This window comes from Porites lutea, chromosome 5 (assembly GCF_958299795.1).
Source record: "Porites lutea chromosome 5, jaPorLute2.1, whole genome shotgun sequence".
In the NCBI taxonomy this organism is placed as follows: Eukaryota; Metazoa; Cnidaria; class Anthozoa; order Scleractinia; family Poritidae; genus Porites; species Porites lutea.
The window spans coordinates 40,011,565-40,031,047 of NC_133205.1; the positions used below are offsets into that span (position 1 = coordinate 40,011,565).

The 19,483-nt window shown below is 38.6% G+C and overlaps 1 protein-coding gene across 1 annotated transcript; it reads right to left on the reverse strand.

Annotated features, from left to right (window-relative positions):
• Positions 1–880: 880 nt before the first annotated feature.
• On the reverse strand, positions 881–11,381 carry LOC140937086 (short transient receptor potential channel 6-like). The gene is made up of 8 exons (XM_073386621.1): positions 10,303–11,381; positions 8,633–8,930; positions 7,027–7,543; positions 5,778–5,973; positions 4,462–4,620; positions 3,982–4,044; positions 2,313–2,519; positions 881–1,850 (listed from the first exon to the last, which is right to left on the reverse strand). Exons 1-8 carry the CDS (start codon positions 11,305–11,307, stop codon positions 1,794–1,796), a joined length of 2,502 nt encoding a protein of 833 aa, XP_073242722.1. The 5' UTR covers positions 11,308–11,381; the 3' UTR covers positions 881–1,793.
• Positions 11,382–19,483: the final 8,102 nt, after the last annotated feature.

Sequence of the window (19,483 nt, forward strand, 5' to 3'; positions counted from 1 at the left end):
AAACAATCACAGCTGACTGAGAACGAAATATTTGAAAAGGCTATAGTATTAGCAAGCATGACTAAGAAGCCTTTATTGTGAATGCTAAAAAGGAAAACCGCACGGGAAGGAAGTTAAAAACTATAACAATACGACACAAACTCGCACTAACGAAAATGACCGCCCAGCAAATTAAAAACAAAATAAGTTTAGGAAGATTAGCAAACGTGACAACGTAGCTCTTTACTACATTCGATACAATTTATAAACTAGGAATAATTATTATATAGCTGTAGTGGTAGTAGACAGGGACCTTAAGATGCGAGGACGGCGAAAACGTCGCAGTGAATTCGCAGATTTTCAATCTTAATCGCGAGGTAACTTGACTTTGACAAATGTATGCGAACTCTGTTGGAGTTAAACTCCTAAGACTTATCCAAGTTCAAAAGATCAAGAAAATTTCGTCGTTGCTTGTTTACGTCCACTATTACGAAATTAGGCATTTTCATTTCGTAGTCGTGCAAAAATGGCAAAGAAATGTACAAAAAAGTGTGATGCCCGCTTTTCCCACGCTCTCGTTGTCGTCAAAGTCGTCGGATCTTAAGGCCCCTAAAATAGTGAATGGTGACGGTGGTGGATCACGAAGCGAGCCGAATTACACGACGACGTCAGGACGCGACCAAAAGTACTTAGGGCGGTTCAAATCTGGGCCCGAGCAGTTAGCAGTAAGGAACCCGTTTTCTAATGGGTAGGCTTCTAAAGGTAACGGGAAAGAAAAGCCATTATTACACTTCTTGTTCCCAGAGCGTGTTTTTGAGTCATGTGGTCTTTCAAACGAACGCTTTGGAGTAATTTATCTTTTGTAAGCAAAATGCGACAGAGGATACATCAGTATCAACACTTGTCTTAGAGACCTGCTACAGAAATGTTTCAGCCTCTTCATACAGAGTAAGAGCTATTTTAAATTTCAAAATAGTTTTTATTTTCAATCGTGTTATATCTGTTAAGAAAAAAAGGACACTGGATTCTATCTGCTTTAGCATCGACGACGGCGATGAAAGTGAAAACATCACTTTTAAAATGAATTCGCGTTTTTTCAAACTTATGACGCGTTCTTATTACTGAAAATGGTAAATGTCGGCGAATTTCCATGGAGTTGATTGTTGGCTTCACACCAGAAGCTACGTTAGTTTGAAGTAATCATTTGATTCAATTGTACTTGAAAATCTTAAGTCGCCCTGTAGAAAAAATGGTTTGAAACTTGTTGACAAAGTATATATATATATTACTTTAAGTACAAGCTTTCAATCATCTTTCGAGCTAAAACTATTTATGCATATCACAATCGTGATTGCTCGTCACAAAAGCTAAAACCTTTAGACCTCTGCGCAGGAAAATAGTGTTTTGTAGTTTCGTATTTATTATTCGCGACTTTAACTCAAAGGGTTTTAACCCTGAAAGAGATGCTTACGTACTTTTTTTTCGACGAGTTCTTAGCAGCGGCACAAAAAATAACAACAACAAACGACATCTTCTGTATTTCTCTAGAATGGCTCGACAACGCGCTTTTCGTCAAAGAAATCGCGGTAGGGCTTGTGCTTGGCCTCTTTAGCAATGCTTTTAGCTAACCAAGACATGGATGTTTATCTGTCCGTTCATTTAGAACCTTGGAGGGAGGGCACAGTCCATGCTCAGTTAGTTTTACAGCGGTTCGCTTTAGGTTACTATTTTTTGTTTTAGTCAAGCACGGCACAGCCACTACTCGTTTATAATAAAGTACTCTCGTTTAAATCATCCGTCTTGGCACAAATCCTCTAAGATGAGACTCTATCTTTTATTTCAGTTTCTTGGTTTGGTATCGCGATTTTTCCCTGAAACAAAAAAAATAAGTTAAGGGTAGTAAATAGGGTACAATGGGATCCTTGAATAAACGCGATTGGCTTCTAATAAGCTACTTTCAGTAAATTCATGTTATAATTAACTTGTGGATGTCTTTTAAAGAATAAGTTCGCGGTAATTTTTTTATGAATTTGCCTTTTTCATTAATACCCGCTAATACCAGCCCCAAACTACATATATATTAGTTAGAAAAAAGCCTTCCATTGACGAAGTCATTGTTGCACATAGCATTCGTCACTTCACACTGGGATAAAATAAACAAACATAACTGCAGCCAATGGCGCCTTCTGGTTTTCAAGCGAGCTTCTATATACTTCAGAGAAGACGGTAGTTATTGTTGTCCTTTGATCCCTGACGTTCATATTCGCGTTCATCTTCAAAAACAAATTGCAACAAAGTTTAAGGAAAAAGGGCTCGTCTTCCCTTATTCTTACCGTTGGTGTCTTATGGCGAAACTGATGAACTGCTTTTTGCAGGCTTTGCAATGTTTTAGTGACCTCTATCAGCTTCGTTTGTACCTCATCTTCCCCCTCGGGGGTGTCCTCTTCTGAGGGAGTGGTGTCCTTATCGGGTTCCTTCCTTAGCGTATTTTGTTTACCAGAAAAATAGCGATGAATCAAATTTTTGATAACGACCCGTCGCTAAACAGAAAACAAAAACAAAAAAGGCGTGGTTAATGAAAATGTCATTGACTTAGAGTTCAATTTCGTCTGAATGTGATGATGACTGAGTTCAATTCCAATTGAAGGACTTTCCACATGTATGCCATAAACTCTATACGTGGCACATATACAGTAAAAACCCGCAAGTAAGAACCTACTTTTTATGGAGTTAGCCTAAACGGGTTCTTATTTAAATGGTAGTTAACACAATTTTAGGCTATTTAGGTTCTTAAATAGGTTCTTATTTCTGTGAAAAAAAGAAAAAAAGAAAGAAAAAAACAAGCTACAAAACAAGATGGTAATCAGCCTACTTTTCAATTTCAAAATGCCATACAATAATATTAACTTCTTGCACTTTATTTTTTTATTACATCAATAGATTAGCACTTTTATTTGCACAGCAATACTAAGCTCCTAATTCTCCAAACAGGATTCTTGCACAGCTTTGCCGCTGCATTTCGCTAATATGATTTTTCATTTTCTAGCCTAAACTGGTTCTTTATAGGGGGTATAAATGGCAAATTTTAGGTTAACAGGTTCTTAATTTTCAGGTTCTTACTCACGGGTTTTTACTGTAGCACAGCACGGAGAAATAAATAGTCTGTTACCTCGAGAAGATAGAAGAATGAGGAAGCAAAGGATACAAAATAGTTACCTTGTAACGACTAGTCGAACGTGAGTTACGTTTATAAGGAATTTAAAAACGATGTCAATAAGTGGCACCTTTCCATGCCTGCCTCCCATTCTTCCCTTCTCATTCTTTATAGATAATTGTTCGCTGAAGAATAATGGTTATTAATGCCCTTATGTGCGAAAAACTTTTGAAATTTGACATCGCTCCTCCTCGACTGAGAACACTGCACTGTCTGGCTAAATTATTAAATGACCACCTACCGATTTATGAAATCACTCATTTTTTCAAATGAATCGGCCGATCAAAATTAAGAAAAAACGCGTTGTGTTGCTGTGTCAATGTATTGAGCATGAAAGTACTATTTGACGACTCTATTTTTACGTTTCCATACTGGAGACAGGACTGCCACTTTACGTCGTCATCCGGCCGAGCCACTCAAAGTACCAGCCCTTTGCAAAGCAAAGGCACAACATTTATTTCGCAGTGTCCTGTAAATGTGGACCCTGTCAGTATATTGGCCAGACCCCGAGGGGTCGAAACCGCGACACACTCGCTCTGCAGTCAAGCTCTCTACCGACTGAGCTAGTCCAGCTGCGTTGTTTTAGAATTAGCACTTCTAAAAGGGAATTTTCGACAAGAACCCCAAATATAGGAGAGCCTGCTTTCTTCCCTCTTGATCGAAGCTAAGGTACATTTTCTCTTAGTCCGGCCAGTTTATTGAGATTGATTTACTTTGGTTATCACTATTCTTACTTATATGATGAGAGTAGAGGTTCATTCTAATTTTCTAAAAGTTGACATACTTACCCTTTTCTGATTAGTTTTAACTGTATCTGATGTAATTTCTTCTGTTTTGATACAACCAAGACACTAAAAAAGGATTACAAAAGACTCTATTGATAATACCATGAAAACAGTGCTTGAAGTAGCCAAAAAATGACAACAAAAACAACGACAGGAACCGAAAGAAAACGATCGTTTTTATTTCAGGCCAAGCATGCAACCTATCCGGATAGTTTTCAGGCGTAAAGCTTGAGAAACTATTTGCACGAGAATAGAAACCAAAGAAACATGCACATTTACGTCTCCTGACATGTGTCTGAGAATATAAGTTGTAGATCGATTATCGTAAGAAATATTTAGTAGATTTAAAATCTTGTGAGCTTGGTTCCAGTCTATAGTTGTTTTAGTTTTTACCAAAAAATTAATTCCTTTTTAATTTCTTAGCGTTTAAATCATTGTTTCACGTGGATGCAGTGAGGCTTTGCTACTTACTTACTTACTTACTTTTTTAACCCAACTGTATCTTCTAGCAAGCCAACGGACTGCGGAGGCAATTTTTTCTACTGGTATCAGGTTAAATGGCGGTGGTAGAGGACTGCCTTCACTGATGTAATACATCCAGATACGCGTCCTCGCAAACTTGAATTTAGTGTCCTTCTCTTTCTGAAAGAAAGCAAATATAGACGTATAAAATACTTATAACATCAAGGTAATTTAAGGCAAAGGTCTTCAGATCTAGATGTCGTATCGATCTCCTACGAGTGTTGTATAAGAAAACTGTACTGTGCAATATAAACAGGGATTTCGAAGCGACTGAATTAAATCTCCTTAAAGGTAATATACCTGGTATCATTTATCACACAGTAATAAGCTCAGTTTATTTCAGAATACTTCACAACGCAAATCACTTTCAAAATAAGAACGCGTTAAGGTTTGGCGTAGGCTGAACTCCGGCCCGAGTTTTAACCTCTGACTTACAAGACCACTGAGAATTCCTAGACAATCAAACATCAGCTAGCCCCAGACTTTTTCAGTTGCAGTTCGTTTTTCCCTCGCGCGCATTTTGAGACAAGTTTAGTGACGACCAGTTTCTATGGTTACGAAATATGACGTCACAAATAGCAGGTGGTCAAGTCATTTTTTGATGAAAATCATGTTTTCAACTTCTTTCAACGATAAAAGTAAAGGTTGTGACCGGAGAAAATGAAGCAAAGTACTTATTCGTGTGTTATTTATTAGCGGGTCAAGCACAACATCAGGTCAGCATCAGCAGTGACAAGCTGATGCTTTGTTAGCTGTTGCCTTATGTAATTATAACTGTTAAGAATTTTGACTTCTTAATCTCATTCCCAGACCCCTTGTAAATTTTGTGTAAATAGTCTCGTCATAATCTGTAACGGTCACTTTAGAACACTTTTGAAAATGGTTGTTGACTAGCATACGATACGCCACTTATCAAAATACGAAATTTGACAACGTTTATCACCGCTGCTGGTGTTTCATTTTTGTTTAAACTACGATGGCCAAAAAACAAAAGTTTTCATGATATGTTTTTCTTATCCTTTCGTAAGCTAACCACATTTTTCTTTATTATTAATTATTATTTTCACGGTTGCAATATTTACTTATGCTATGTACGTACGTGTTACTGTGATAGTACATGCAAACTTCTCCTTTTATGGCTGAGAACACGTGGAAAGGGATGTTGGCGCAATACCAATTATACTGTTCTTGTGTGACCCATCCATTGGCACGTTAGTTTGTATGCGTTTTACAATTTTATTATAAACCGATTTTTGTAGACACAACATTGCACTTACATCAACCTTCTTGTATGAGTTATTGAGCATAGCGATCAGTAGGTTTAGTACAACCAGTATGGAAGCGAGGCTGTATACTGCGAACAAAATCTGTCCTGTAACCATGGTAATCTTTGAGTTCTCGTCCGTTTCAAAAGCAGAAAATTCGACATGTCCGAACAATGCCCAAAACAATGTCTCCACGGTTCCCTCGATTCTGTTAAAAGAACACGTACAAGCTATCTGTTAGCTCACATATACACTTAGTGGAACTGCAATTTAACGATCCTCGATAAAACGATGTTCTAGTTTAAAACTATGAATATTCTATGTCCCGGCAAAAGTTACAGTAAAATCGTATGAAACAGAACCCAGATACCACGATATTCCCGGTATAATTAGAATTAAGCGGTATTATCAGTACACAGTCAAAATTTAAGAAAAACTAAAGTACAGTTAACTATTAGTTCATGCGTCAGCGTGCGTATGTCGAGATATTGAGCACGCGGGAAGTTTGGAGAGCACGAAAGAGGCGTGTGCAACTCTAGCCCCTTGAGTGTTCTCCAAACTTCCCAAGCGCACAGCTCGCTCAACAACAACACTCACCTCTTTTCCTTACTATCGGTTAACAAATTCAAACGTTTCCTCATAAATTTCCTTATAAAACACATAGTAAACGCTTCATCGTGCACTGCTGAGTTATGGATGCACTCAGGACAGTCAGGATTGCTAAGTTCACAACAACTAGAGGAATTACGAATAGTTTATTGACGTCATCAGTGTGCTCAATAGGAATATGAAGCACGTTCGCGCTACTGATTTGATTAGGCGAATTTTCTAGCTATGTTATAATAATCTTTAACGTTTCTGTCAACAGCTAGGTGCGATGATATATGAAAATGATACTGCGTTCTAAACCGGCCCCTGTTTATCAACTTTATCCTCTTTATCCTCCTTGCCATTTATTACATAGTTCTCTTACTTTCAGTATCTTTGACTCTTTCTTGTGATGAAACGTAAACGTTGCAGGAATTTCAAGGCCGATGCCTTTGTTCACGACGATACCATTTAATCAAAATCAATAATCAATAACATCAATAATAGTCAATAAAATCAATAACAACTAATTGGTTGATATTGAAAATCAATAAAAATCAAAACATTTTTTTTATTTGTCTTCATGATAAAGGGCTATCAGAGTCTAGTTTTAAGGGGAAGCGTTATTTTGCTATCATTTTGGAATTAGATGTACATTGTCTCTGTTTCCTACCTTTCAAAAGGGTGGGATGTATTAGTGGCGTTACGACTCTTGGCAACTTGTGCTGCAGTTAGCTGCACGTACTGGGAGTACAGTTTCCTCATGGCAAAAGCAAACGCGCAAAAATTCAGGGCAAAGAGCGCGAAAAATCTGACAATATCCTTGGTCATCATCATAAGGGACAGGTGCAGCGGTCCCAAAGTAGAGTCAACTTGGAGAAGATGCGAGGCTTCAAAGAATGTTAGAAGCACTGCAAATGCGTAGAAACTGTTTGATAGCAGCAAGAGATGATACGGGCCCAATGAAGAGGCATCTTCTAGCTTGCTAAGAGACACAGTCCAATCATCAGAATCTCTTGCTAAAGAAGCGTAGCCCACGAGCCATAGTACAGCAGCAAGAACGTAGCTAATGATCATGGGTATGACGGCAAGGTGCCACCACTCACCGAGATATCGTTCCATGCCTTGATACATGGCTTGCTTTATTTCTTGGACGATTATACCAACCACCCAGATACCAATAATAACAGCTATAAAAATAGATAAATAATAAATCAAGTAAAATGAATAAATATTCCTAAGATATAAATGCTTGACTCATTAAGCATAATTTGAACGAACGTAGCTCTATCACGAACTGTTCCAAGCTAATCTGGACTTATCCACGCTCGCGGGCCCAGACAAAATCAATAGTGATTAGCAGCTGAAATGGCCTAAATTAGACCCTAATGATGTTCTGAAGCGGTTTTTTTTTAACAAAAAAGACCCCAATTCAGAGCTAACTCAAAGGAAGTTAGAGAAGGTATTTGTTTTGGAATATGGAACATTTAGTAATAATTCCAAGTTAGTCCTATTTTGTCTCGTTTAGTACTCGTAATTCATTACGCAAATGAGGGGTTAAGCAAGTACTGAAACTTCTTTGCCTTGTCAAGTATTGCATTATGTAGAGCAAGTGGATTGCAAACCCTATGAAAACACTAAGATTATTCATCTCGGGTACGTATCTTTAAACCAAGTTTGTTTTACATCTTCATAGATCGGCTCTCTTCACTGAAATGACGCCATGTGATTAACTGTCAACAGGAGGGAAGAGTATAAGAATTTGAGGATATTTGGCTCTACGAACTTGTACGAAGTCGTCAGTGTTCCGGCGCACGATTACTTAGCGAGTATACAATAAAAAAGCTCTCTGTTGAGAAATCTCGAGAGTCGTTGGTTCCTTGGTTAACGGCTTTCTCGTTTCCCTAACGAGAAAGAGCGATTTTTTAAGGGGTTTTGACAGGAGGATTAATTGCTGTTTTTGTACAAGTACCTTTACCCATACACAAAATGTTTCTTCTGATCAGCGTTATGAAGAAGATATCAAACCAACCAGTTCACCACGGAGCACTAACCATAACATTTTTTGGTGAACTTTTTCAAGTCCATCCTTTTAATCTGTTGCAACAGACGACGAGAAACAGTTTCAATGCAAAATGCACTAAACTAGTCTTAACTGAATGACAAAAATGGACCGCTATCTTTGGAATTCAGTCGATGCGACAAAAAATTAGCTTTTTAAAAAACTTGCAAATAGCATGACAAAGTCGCTTATAGTATAAACTTGTATTCGAACTCACTTAGTGGTGATAAGCGCAGGAACGAGTCATATTTATCTTGGAAGGCCGACATTGCCACCAAAGCCAAGAACCACAGGACGGAAGACGCTTGGCTCATGAGCTTGCACAGAGGAGTCTCCATCTTCTTTCTCAGTCGGTTGGCAGGAGTGAACATGTATCCCAGCATGCAAAGTGGCATGAAAAGTGCATACAATATCATCAGAAGAAATTTCGTTCTGAAGGACAGTTGATTCCATTTTCCCGACCCCTTGTAAGCAATCGTGTTCAGCATAATTTGGCTGTAGGGATGAGCTATAAACTAAAAGACATAAACATATCAGCATTTTCGCTTTTTCGAATTCCATCTTCTTCCTGTGAACTTACTTAAAAATCAATTTCCCCCTTAGACTGATGTAGGTAGTAGGTTTTGTTTTCATATGGACGTACACCACTGAAATGCTTAGGTTCCACAGTAACTGTAACGACTCCACGAAAGCCATCACGTTAACATTAAAAGTTGATGCTCCCGGAACAATCCGTAATTCTTTATCAAAGTAACAATTTCCCTTAAGTAGCGCCCCAAATTGAAGCTTAGAAAAATACTACTGTACAGAAATGCAGTCTCTGTTTTAGAAAAGATTGTACAAACAAAGGAAAATAAATGCTGTGTTGTTTCTTTTCAGAAGATTAAGACCCTATTTAGGAAAAGCTTGCAAACTAATATTGCATATCCCGTTTGTTGGTCATGCTCGCACGTACGTCATTTGAGGCTCCTTCCACACGTGTCCCGATATTTTTGAATCCGCAACTTTTTCTTTCCGGATACGCTATCCGTCCACACGCATTCGGTGAACCCGGCATACGAATCCGCAACTTTTTGAATCTGCTCTCCTGAGTGGAAATTTTTGATTACGCTATGAATCTTGAATCGTGTGGACGCTAAATTAAATCCAGATACTTTCTTAATCCGGTGACGTAAAAAGATTGAGCCCAGTTCTTTACCGTGAATACTGCTCAAGATGGCAACCTCGTCGCCCGGTTCTGTCTATACTTGTCGATGCAAATTGTAAGATGCAAATTTTGCTCGGTATAAGACTCATGCTCTGTTGCCAATATTCCCAGAGTGAATCTGGATATGTGTCGGATATGTGTGGACGGGCAAATTCGATTTGAATACCAATACGTGTGTACATGGAATTTTTTTAATCTGGAAGGAAAAAGTAGCAGTTTCTTTAAAATATCCGGATACTTGTGGACGGGGCTTGTATTCTGCTCCCAAACCTCCACTAGTAAGGCCCAAAAATAAAAGGCGAAAAGAAAGAATGTAACGTTATTTTAATCTATGAGGACAGAAGACTTTTCTGGTGCTTTTTCTACCTCGCGTGTGAATCATAGCCTGCGAACACAGACGTATTTCCGATCATCCCTCAGTCTCCACTCGAACTTTTCGGTTAGAGAGAAAAGCGACGGCCGGAAATACGTCTGCATTCGCAAGTTGGGTGAATCATGGATAGCCGGAAAAAGGTTAAGTGTTTTTGCTCTCCATGCCAACTACTGTTCTCTGCCAACTACTGTTCTCTGTTCTTCATTCTTTCTTTTCGGGAATAAAACGTCTCTCTTTCATGGCCAAAAAAAGGTCTCTCCTCTTGGGATAAAAGAAAAATAGGAAGAAAATTAAAAAGCACTCTTACCTTTCTGTTGCGATATTTTATAGCGAGGTTAAGAACGCGTAATGTGTGTTCCTTTTGTCTCAATTGTACCTTCCCGTTCCATGTTTCAGCTTCCGGTACATCCATAACCGCAGCTATTTCCTCGAGATTTCTACATTCATCTAACAGACTGACTGCAAAATTTTCGCTCTGCGCGGAGAGGGCGAAATAGTCCTCACGAAATTCGTTTTCACTGTGTCCTAGTTGCTTAAGCTTCCGCCTCAGAACAATTGATCTGTACAAAGGGTCGTTCGCTTTATAACTAGAACCCTTTTTGTTCAGTTCTTTTCGCTCGCGATTCTCGTGGAGGAAAGTCTGCGAAATGTATAAGGGGCTTGCTAACGCTTTATAAGTGTTAAGCTTGAATAAAGAATCTTTAAGTCTGACCATTGATCCACTTTCACTTTGAGGTTTCTGCGTATTCGGATGGTCGACTCTGTAACCTTTGCTGACAAAGAATTCAACAATTTCATAGTTTCCGTTCAGCACAGCAAGGACAAGCGGCGTCAAAAATTCCTCGAAATTCTCTGGTCTGCTTCGATGTTGTGTTGCTGACAATTTTTCAAGCGTTTTAACAGCTGTATTTTTTCGATGTCTTGAATCGTGTGCTACAAGAATTCTGACATACTGCAACGAGTTATTCCTGACGGCTTCGAACAAGGCCGCCCCGATGTCTGCCTTATTCCGTAACAGCGTTTGAACTACATCAAACGCTTCCTTCTTCACTGCTATTTGTAGCGCCGTTTCCCCGTTGACATTTGTGCAGTCTACATCCACGTGTTTTACATTTATCAGCTCTTCCACTTCGGCTGAATTACCGCTACGAACTGCTTCAAAAAACGCTTTTTCTTCTGGGCTCGGCGAATATGGGCAGAAGTCAATCTCTTCCATTTCAACGTACTTTGTTCCCAGAGTTTCTGTTTGCGGCCTGGTTTGGTCTGCACATCCTGGCTCATCGATGTCAATATCTCCCCCTCTGTTTTCCATGGTGAACGTATTTGAAAACGTTTAACGAAATGGTCGGCGCAATTGTCAGCGCATAGTTCAGTACGTCGATGAGAAATGTGTTATACGGTTGACTTCTTATTAAAAATTGAATATGTTTGTGTATAGAGGCAATATCTATGTTTAAAATCACTCAAGTATAGCAAAACACAGACATTAAGGTGATTGTGCACATTCCTCAACAGAACTAAAATTACTTGAGGGGCTTTTAACTTATTAAAGCTACGTCAACTGACACCCTGAGATACCTAGTGATCGCCACTAACCCTGTGGGAATTTTTGAGCTACAAATTGAGAGGTCGGTGTGTGCGCTAATGGAAAATTAGTGTGAGGAGTTTTGTGTAGTGTTGAAAAAATTCTGCATTTACGATTTTGCATTCCGTTGGAGGTATGTTTTATGGCGCTTACTTGAGAGAGTTGTAGATTACATTAACAAAATACATAGGAATGGAGTAAAAAGAGCAGTAAGGAAACCGAGGAAGATTCAGCGATCATTATAGATAGCAGATGAGTAACTGTCTCTGAACTGTATTGTATACTCAAATATATTTCAATAAGAATAAACACGGAAACATGGTGCGCGACAAAGCGAAGGATAAAGGATAAACAAAGTTGTGAAACTCCCTAAAAACGCATTCTTTTTGACTGCTGGTTGAGATCTTGAATGAAAAATCATCCCATTTTCCTCGTAGCAATAGGTTTGATTTTAGTGCTCTGTGGCGAACGATTTTGCATATACTATGGGAAGACGCCATTGACAGGAAGCAGAAGATCTTAGTTAAGTCCAGTGTTGACAACTGCGGTTATAATTCTGAGAAAACGAACTTCATGTGGATTGGAAGCTGGTCAACCTTGTCAAAACCTTTTGAGGGGGCGTTGCTCCTCTGAGCCTTGTGACAATATCACGGTGACTGATGGACCTTTTTTATTTTTTCTTAAATATTTGATATTTAATAGAAATTAGAAATTTCCAGAAATCTTGGATAAACTAAGCATAACAAGATAAAAAACTTCCGTGACAGAATAAGCTCGGTTGCCAAGTAACAATATTTATCCTGATGCGGAAATTTGTAGACTTTGTTCCCGTTAGGGCTGATACACTTTTCAAAGTGATAAGTTTTTCCTGTTGATTAATATCACAATATTAAACGAAGTATTTTCGATGCAAAAACTTAACAGATTTTAACCTCTCCTTTTGTCCAAAAAGGGATGAGGGACAAAGAGGGAGGGCTGGGATAATAAGCATGGTCTCTAAAGCCCTGCTTAAATTAACGGGTCCATCAGTTAGTCGAGCTTTATCTAAATGTTCGATGAATTTGTGCTAACACCTTAATAGACTGTATAGATATTAGTGGAAATGTCGGATCAAGTTTGAACGACTTCAAACTTTTTACCTAACATTTCTTTTGCTCTGTTGTTCGCGGACCGTGCCGACCCATGTGACAACCTGTCTGCCAGTATCTGCCAGTCTTTTGAACAGCTTTGGCGACATGAATGGTAATTATTCAAAGTGGACAGACTGCAAATTATAGTAGTTGCTAAAAAACATATCTACGTGAACAGGGGTCTTTTTGCATGAGCATGCGCGGCCGCTGAACAAGTGATGTGCATGGAGGCTCTCCACAAGGTCTGCCTTCATCAAAATGGCGCGTCTCAGTGCGCCATTTAACAAAATGTGTAGTTCGCAAAAAGGCTCTAACATGGTCTTAACAAAAGCGAAGTAGATCGGCTTTAACATACCACGAGCTACTATCAAATTTCATCACCCCACTTGGACGTGCTTGTAGAATTGCGCTGACCTCATCAAAGTCTAAACAAAGTGGGAGATGACAAAACGCGGAGCCCTACTCCATGGAGTACCCTATGGAGCACCTATAATGGAGTACCCCTAAAAATCATGTATTGGTCAAATAAAATACTTTATCAACATGGTGAATCGTTTAGATGGACATACCTTTATTTATTTTGAGCTTGCCAGCCCTCTGATTGTTACAGTTTGATGTAGTCCAGGAGTTGACCGCCATCTTGAAAATTAAAATTAAACCGCTGACTACTTCAAACGGAAGGCCTACCCAGTATGGGCTGCTTGGCCCCAATCTGGTACCCAGAGTCTTCAAGCTTCTTGGTCAGATGGGCAACGCCGGGAAGACTGCCCCGCTGCGAGTGGGTTCGAAGGGCGCAATTCTCAATGACAGCTTCTTAATTCGTAAAACTCGATTCCGCAAAAAATCGAGAATTGCAACACACTGCCAACTTACATTTGAACGATACTGAAAACGTATTCCAAACCAAACAGTTCAGTCACGTTCCATCTCACATCACAAAAAACCTGTTTTGACTTGGTTGTGGGCTAGCGATGGCACGTGACCAAAGAAAAGTCATGTGATAAAAGCTAAGAAAACAATGCTAATACATATGCACGAACTTTAACCAAGACATAACAAGTAAGGGGCAGGAGGATTTGGACAATTGTGGGTACCTATGGATAAATCCTGGCTACGCCTTTGGAGTGCAGAAGCAAGTTGGACTGCATGTTATTCGACCGGGCAAAGAAGTAGCGCGTATTCCATAGAATCTTTTATCTAGTATCTAACTATTTCACTTAGCGCTTTTTTTATTTCTTCAATACGCTATCACTTTAGAAATTTGTTTTGCACAAACCTTGTAAGTTCTAGAGCTAAGTGTTTCCAAGCATGGCGTAGCATGAAGACCTTCCTTTACAGAAGGGCGTGTTGTCGAGATAAATTTAAACAATCTTTTTTTTAAACTAGAAATTTACTTTAAATATTATACTAAATTATATTTTTTTAAGGTTTTATTTAATTTACTTGAAGTTGAACTTTGATGGGAAATTTTAGGATTTGAACATTTCATATTTAATTGTACAAATGTTTAAGATTCATTTTTTTATGTTATTGATGTGAAGCGCTTGCGGACTTTTTAGGAATAAGCACTATATGAATAAATTATTATTATTATTATTATTATTATTATTATTATTATTATTATATTTTTTTATTCAGTATTATTTTGCAGTATTACGTAAGAATGCAAACTGTTAACCACGTATGACGCACAGCGTAGCTTATGTGGCCTAAAAGGAACTAACTTATCTAACTTACTCTAGGAACGGAACTTTGATATGAAATATTACATAGGCAAAATTTAAAAAATTAGTAATGAAACAGAAACATAAAAGTAAAGATTATAAAGTACAACTGATAAACAAAGCAAAAAATGATATTACAACAGTACAACACTACTTAACACAACACAACACTACTTAAACAACAATTGCCTTGAAATTATTATCATTATTATTATTATTATTATTACTATTGTTGTTGTTGTTGTTATTTTGCTATTTTGAAGTTGAATGATTCAGTTTGGCTTTGAAAATTGGCCCCTCATACCATCCTAGTGGCGGCAAATGACCAAGTTCACACCATGACATCATCATGATTTCCATGATCTGGACTCTTTTTAGGTTTCTTGTCATGTGTTTCCACGCCGGTTTTCTAAACAATTAAAAAAAAAAACATTACGGATGGAAAGATATCTTGAGATTGACCTCATGTTGGGATACCTACAGTCGACTCTCCATAACTCGAACCTTCAAGGGAAATCAAAAAAATTTTGATTTATCGGGAGCTCGAAGCAAATAGCCAGAAGTAACCGAAAAACCGGATTTTACTTTAATTACAATGAACATTTTTATCACATTTAATTGTAGAAATTTGAAATGAAAATTGAAAGATACTTCTAGATGGTAAAAAATAAGAACGTAAGGTAACAAAACATAGCCTAAATAAAGCATGTTTACTTTTTTGAGACGAAAAGCTGTTTCACGTTTTGTGACAAACAACATCAGCCTACAACACTGCGTCAAATGATATGGGATATTCACTGAAATTCAATGTTTCGGGCGCCAGTACACTGCTTTTTTCCCCCCACTTTTTAAGCGCTCAAAACATGGTTCGAGTTATCGAGGCTAAAATTATAATAGAAATGATCTGAGGGGAAACAAAAATTACTTCGAGTTAGCGGGAGGTTCGAGTTATCGAGGAATCGAGTTACCGAGGGTAAAATTACAGTAAATGTATGAGGGAAATCCAAAGGAAATTGATTTTGGTTCGAGTTAGCGCGAGGTTCGAGTTAGCGAGGGTTCGAGTTTTCGGAACTCTTTATTAAGATTTCGGGCGACAAAACTCAGCATTTTAACATAACTTCAGGCGACTTGATCGGTAACCCTATGCCCATACGAGTCTGTTCGAGCGGTGTTAATAAATTGCAATGGTTATGAAACCCGTCTGACTTCTTAGTCAAAGGATTCTGGCCTTGATCGTCCACATCTTTCAACAGTGGCAATGTTGTTTTTCATTTTTGGTGTTTGCTAATTTTTATAGCAATTCTTTTGTACTTAGTATCGTTTGGGATTGTTCAAAAAAAGTCAACGAATTTATCCCTGTGCTTATTGATCCAGTCCAAAGACAGTATCTGACGATTGACAATCTACTGTTTTCCCGAACAAAAAACACACAAAAAAGTTGCCATCACTTAAGGCATCCTCCGGGATGGAGAATTAAAAATGGCTGAAATGGGGCTCACCTGATTAGCCATCAGACAAGTAGCCTGTTCCAGGCACTCAGATAGTAGGGAAGACGCGAAAAAGTAAAAGGCACGCACAGCTGGCGGGGCGGGAAAAAAGAAAAAGGAAGGGAGAGAGAGTTAGGAGCTGGTATACCGGAACAGGTCATTTAAAGAAATGATTGCAGGCTCCGCCGCTCCTTCTCTCCCCAGTTTCCTTCCGTTTTATTTTCGTGTTTGCGCTTTCTCAATTCAGCGGGGCCCGACTATCTCGGAGCCTGGAACAAGCTATCAGACAAGACACGTGAAGACTTGCCTTACTATCACTCTCTCCGCATTACAAATTTCGGCGGGAAAATTTTATACGAATAACTTTTTTTGCGACAAAGGCGATGAAAAATTTCCATTTTCTACACCTAACGAAGAAATTTTTACCCTGCGAGCAGTGGTTTCTCCAGGCCGGACGCTACGCTAGTAAGGGAGAGAAACCACTGCGAGCAACCCTTCGCTTTCCATCAAGGATGCGCGTCCACTTGATGCCTACGTCAAAACGTCAAATGGCGTCACTTCCTCTCATTTCGCAGAAAAAAATTGGGACTTAAATATCCAAAGACAAGACCGCATCGATAACGTCAACAAAAAATAGGTTTAAGTGATAGGCAAAACAACAACTTTGCACGTGCATCACGCTTTTCTGTGCCTGATTTCACGACTACGACGTGAAAATGCCTAATTTCGCGTTTTATGGATAACGTAAACAAGCAACGACGAAATTTCTTTTCTCTTCGCTCCGGAAGTTGGATTTCAACTGCAGTTGGGTTCGCCTACATTTGACAAAGTAAGTAGGTTGGAAATAGAGGATACTTCATGGAAAGTGCTGGCGTACGGTATTTACGCACGAGTTGTATTTGTATCAGAAATCGAACGAGTGAGCGCAGTGAACGAGTGAGATTTCTGATACGTCAACAAAGCACTTTCCACGTGGTATTGTGTTTATTATGTACAGCCAGCCTTTTATTTCAAGTCTTGCCTTTACATACCGTAAAATGACAAAGAAAACGAAGTAACTTAAGCTTATGTTAGTATTAAAAAATTCTTGGTAAAAATTATAGTGAGGATAAGGATTCGAAAAAATCCAGGAATCACAAGTAATATTAACTTTTTTCTGAATGTACAAATAAAAATGAACGATTTATAGTAAAATGACCGGGTTGAATATAACCAGAAGAATACGGCTTCATAAGCTTAGCTCCGATAAAAAGTTCAAGTACAAGCTTACGTCTCGTTCTGTTTTTTCCCCTTTCGCCGTCAAGTTGTCTCGCCGTCTCTCTTCACTTTTCTTTATCGATAGTGAAATATACAAGACTATTCCAATCCAATTTGCGCGATTTTTCTCACTTTTCTACAAGAAAAACTCTACTTTATCGGGTCTTTTCTTCTGAATGTCTGCGGCAAAGCAACTTGCAAAGCAAGGGCTGCACCTGCAAGCGCCTAGAAACGGCGGGAATTTTGGCACGAAACTCACACACCTCTGTGGCTTTTGATTAGACATCATTTTTCTCACACATGATAAAACATCGTGTGAAAAGCATCGTTCGCTCCTCTGATTGGCTAGAACTCATTTGTATATGAAATTTACGTCATAGCTTTTCAGTGAGTATATCTCAGTATGTATATAATTATGAATAAACCTAATCATTACTGAATTAAAAGAGCGCAAATTCACATCAGGCTCGCGTTGAGGCAGCAGTTGTAAGGTTAAGCAAATGCGCGAGTGCCTTAACTTGTTTTTAAACAGGTTTAACATGTTTAAAATTAATTTTTTTGTCCATGGCGCTGGACGGTGGCTCGATCAAAGAAGCAGACGGCTCCTCGCAGTGGTTTCTTTCCCTTCGTGGCTTAGCGTCCGGGTAAGAAACAGGGTAAGAAATCTTTGGCTTTTTTGCGGTTAAATGTTAACCCCCTTGAGACCTCGGCCCCCTCACGATAGCACCTTACTTTAGATGCTCATAAGTCAATGACATGATGTGTGCCAGAAAGTACTAACATTTTTGACATCATTCTTTAAATTATTATTTTTCAGTACCTTTGTCTGTGTTGGAGTAAAATCAGATATCAGGTCCCTTAATTGTCTGTTGTTGCTTGGACTTTCCGCTTCGAACCCTGGAGGGGCGTAGGGCTGGGGCTTTGACTTGTTAATAGGGATAAGATACTGCTGGATCAAGCGAGTAATCACTTTATGACGCTGAATGAAAAAGAGTATAGGTATGTATTTGACATTAATGACGACGGTTTATTTGGCAATTGCTTTCAGCAACGAGGGTCGAGTCGGTTTTAATATTTCGTAAAAAAATACTTCATCCTTAAAGGCAACGACATGTACAAATTAAAGAAATATGAAATAATGAATAAATAGGTAAATAAATAAATGCATAAATTATCTTTGTTATCTTCGATAGCATTTATAGCAAAAAGCTTAAGTGCGCCCGATCAAACATATGAATAAAGGAATCAGTCACAAACAACATATATAACAACGCTCGGAATCCAAACTGATAAAGGACAAACCAGTTGGCTATTTACAGGCGTGAGTCTAGAATTTACGTTTTGGGATACTGAGTAACAAACCCCTTTAGCTCTTAGGGCGGGACCTCGAACCCGGGACGACTTGACAGTCCTCTGACTGCAAGGCCACGCTGCTTCCGAAAAACCGGTTATTCTGGTTATTCCGGTTGTTTTGGTGTTAATGCCAATCAGACCGCTCATTTCAGCGGGAACATTCTGCTCAAAAAAAGGAATACGCTCTGATTTGCTAATATTTTTTCTTGCTATCAATAAAATAGCGGAAACATCCGGCTTGTACCATTAATTTGTAGCATTACCTAGGGAACCATAGCAACTACATAACAAAGCTAAGGATAAGGTCACCTGGAAAACAACAACAACAAAAACAAACTTGAGATTTTCTGTGGCATATAATTTTGTTAAAGTTTGATTTATGAAAAAACCTATTAAATTGGTTCATTTGAAATGGTTAATTTTCAGAGAAATGCACAGAAATGTAAAATGCTCCTGGAAAAGGTTCTTTCGTTTGGCTAATTTCATTTATGTTAGTATATACACACTCAGTGATCTTGGTGATTTAAGCCATCTCATTGGTTCGCTATCTCGGACTATTCAGCAATATTCACCTCCTAGAGAGTGGAATAATGTGTGAGCTCAGTGTTTTCCCTTTTTTTTAGAGAATCAACTTTTAAAAGCCGACATAATCCTAGGGTTGACTTTTTTAAGGTAAGAAAAGACTTCGAAGGATTCAAAACGGCGTTTTTCTATTTATCGTGGCTGAATTTTGTGCTTGATGGATTGTTTACAACTCCCGTTTATTCGCGTAAAAGAGACCGTTTCGTGAACTCAGCGTTTCCTAGCAAGAAACATTTAGCCCGAAAATCGAAGTATATTTATGGCAAACAAATTTGAAAGCAAATATTTGCTGAAATTCTACGTTTCAAGTAAATAGAAAAAAGAATGCTACCAGAAGACGACGTCTTACCTCGAGAAACCGAGCCGCCAT

Coding starts and splice junctions, on each gene's coding strand:
- LOC140937086 (XM_073386621.1), bottom strand. CDS start 11,307: ATGGAAAACAGAGGGGGAGATATTGACATCGATGAGCCAGGATGTGCA. Junction 5,974..7,026: donor ACATCCCACCCTTTTGAAAG/GTAGGAAACAGA, acceptor TTCTTTTAACAG/AATCGAGGGAACCGTGGAGA. Junction 4,045..4,461: donor GATACAGTTGGGTTAAAAAA/GTAAGTAAGTAA, acceptor ATCCTTTTTTAG/TGTCTTGGTTGTATCAAAAC.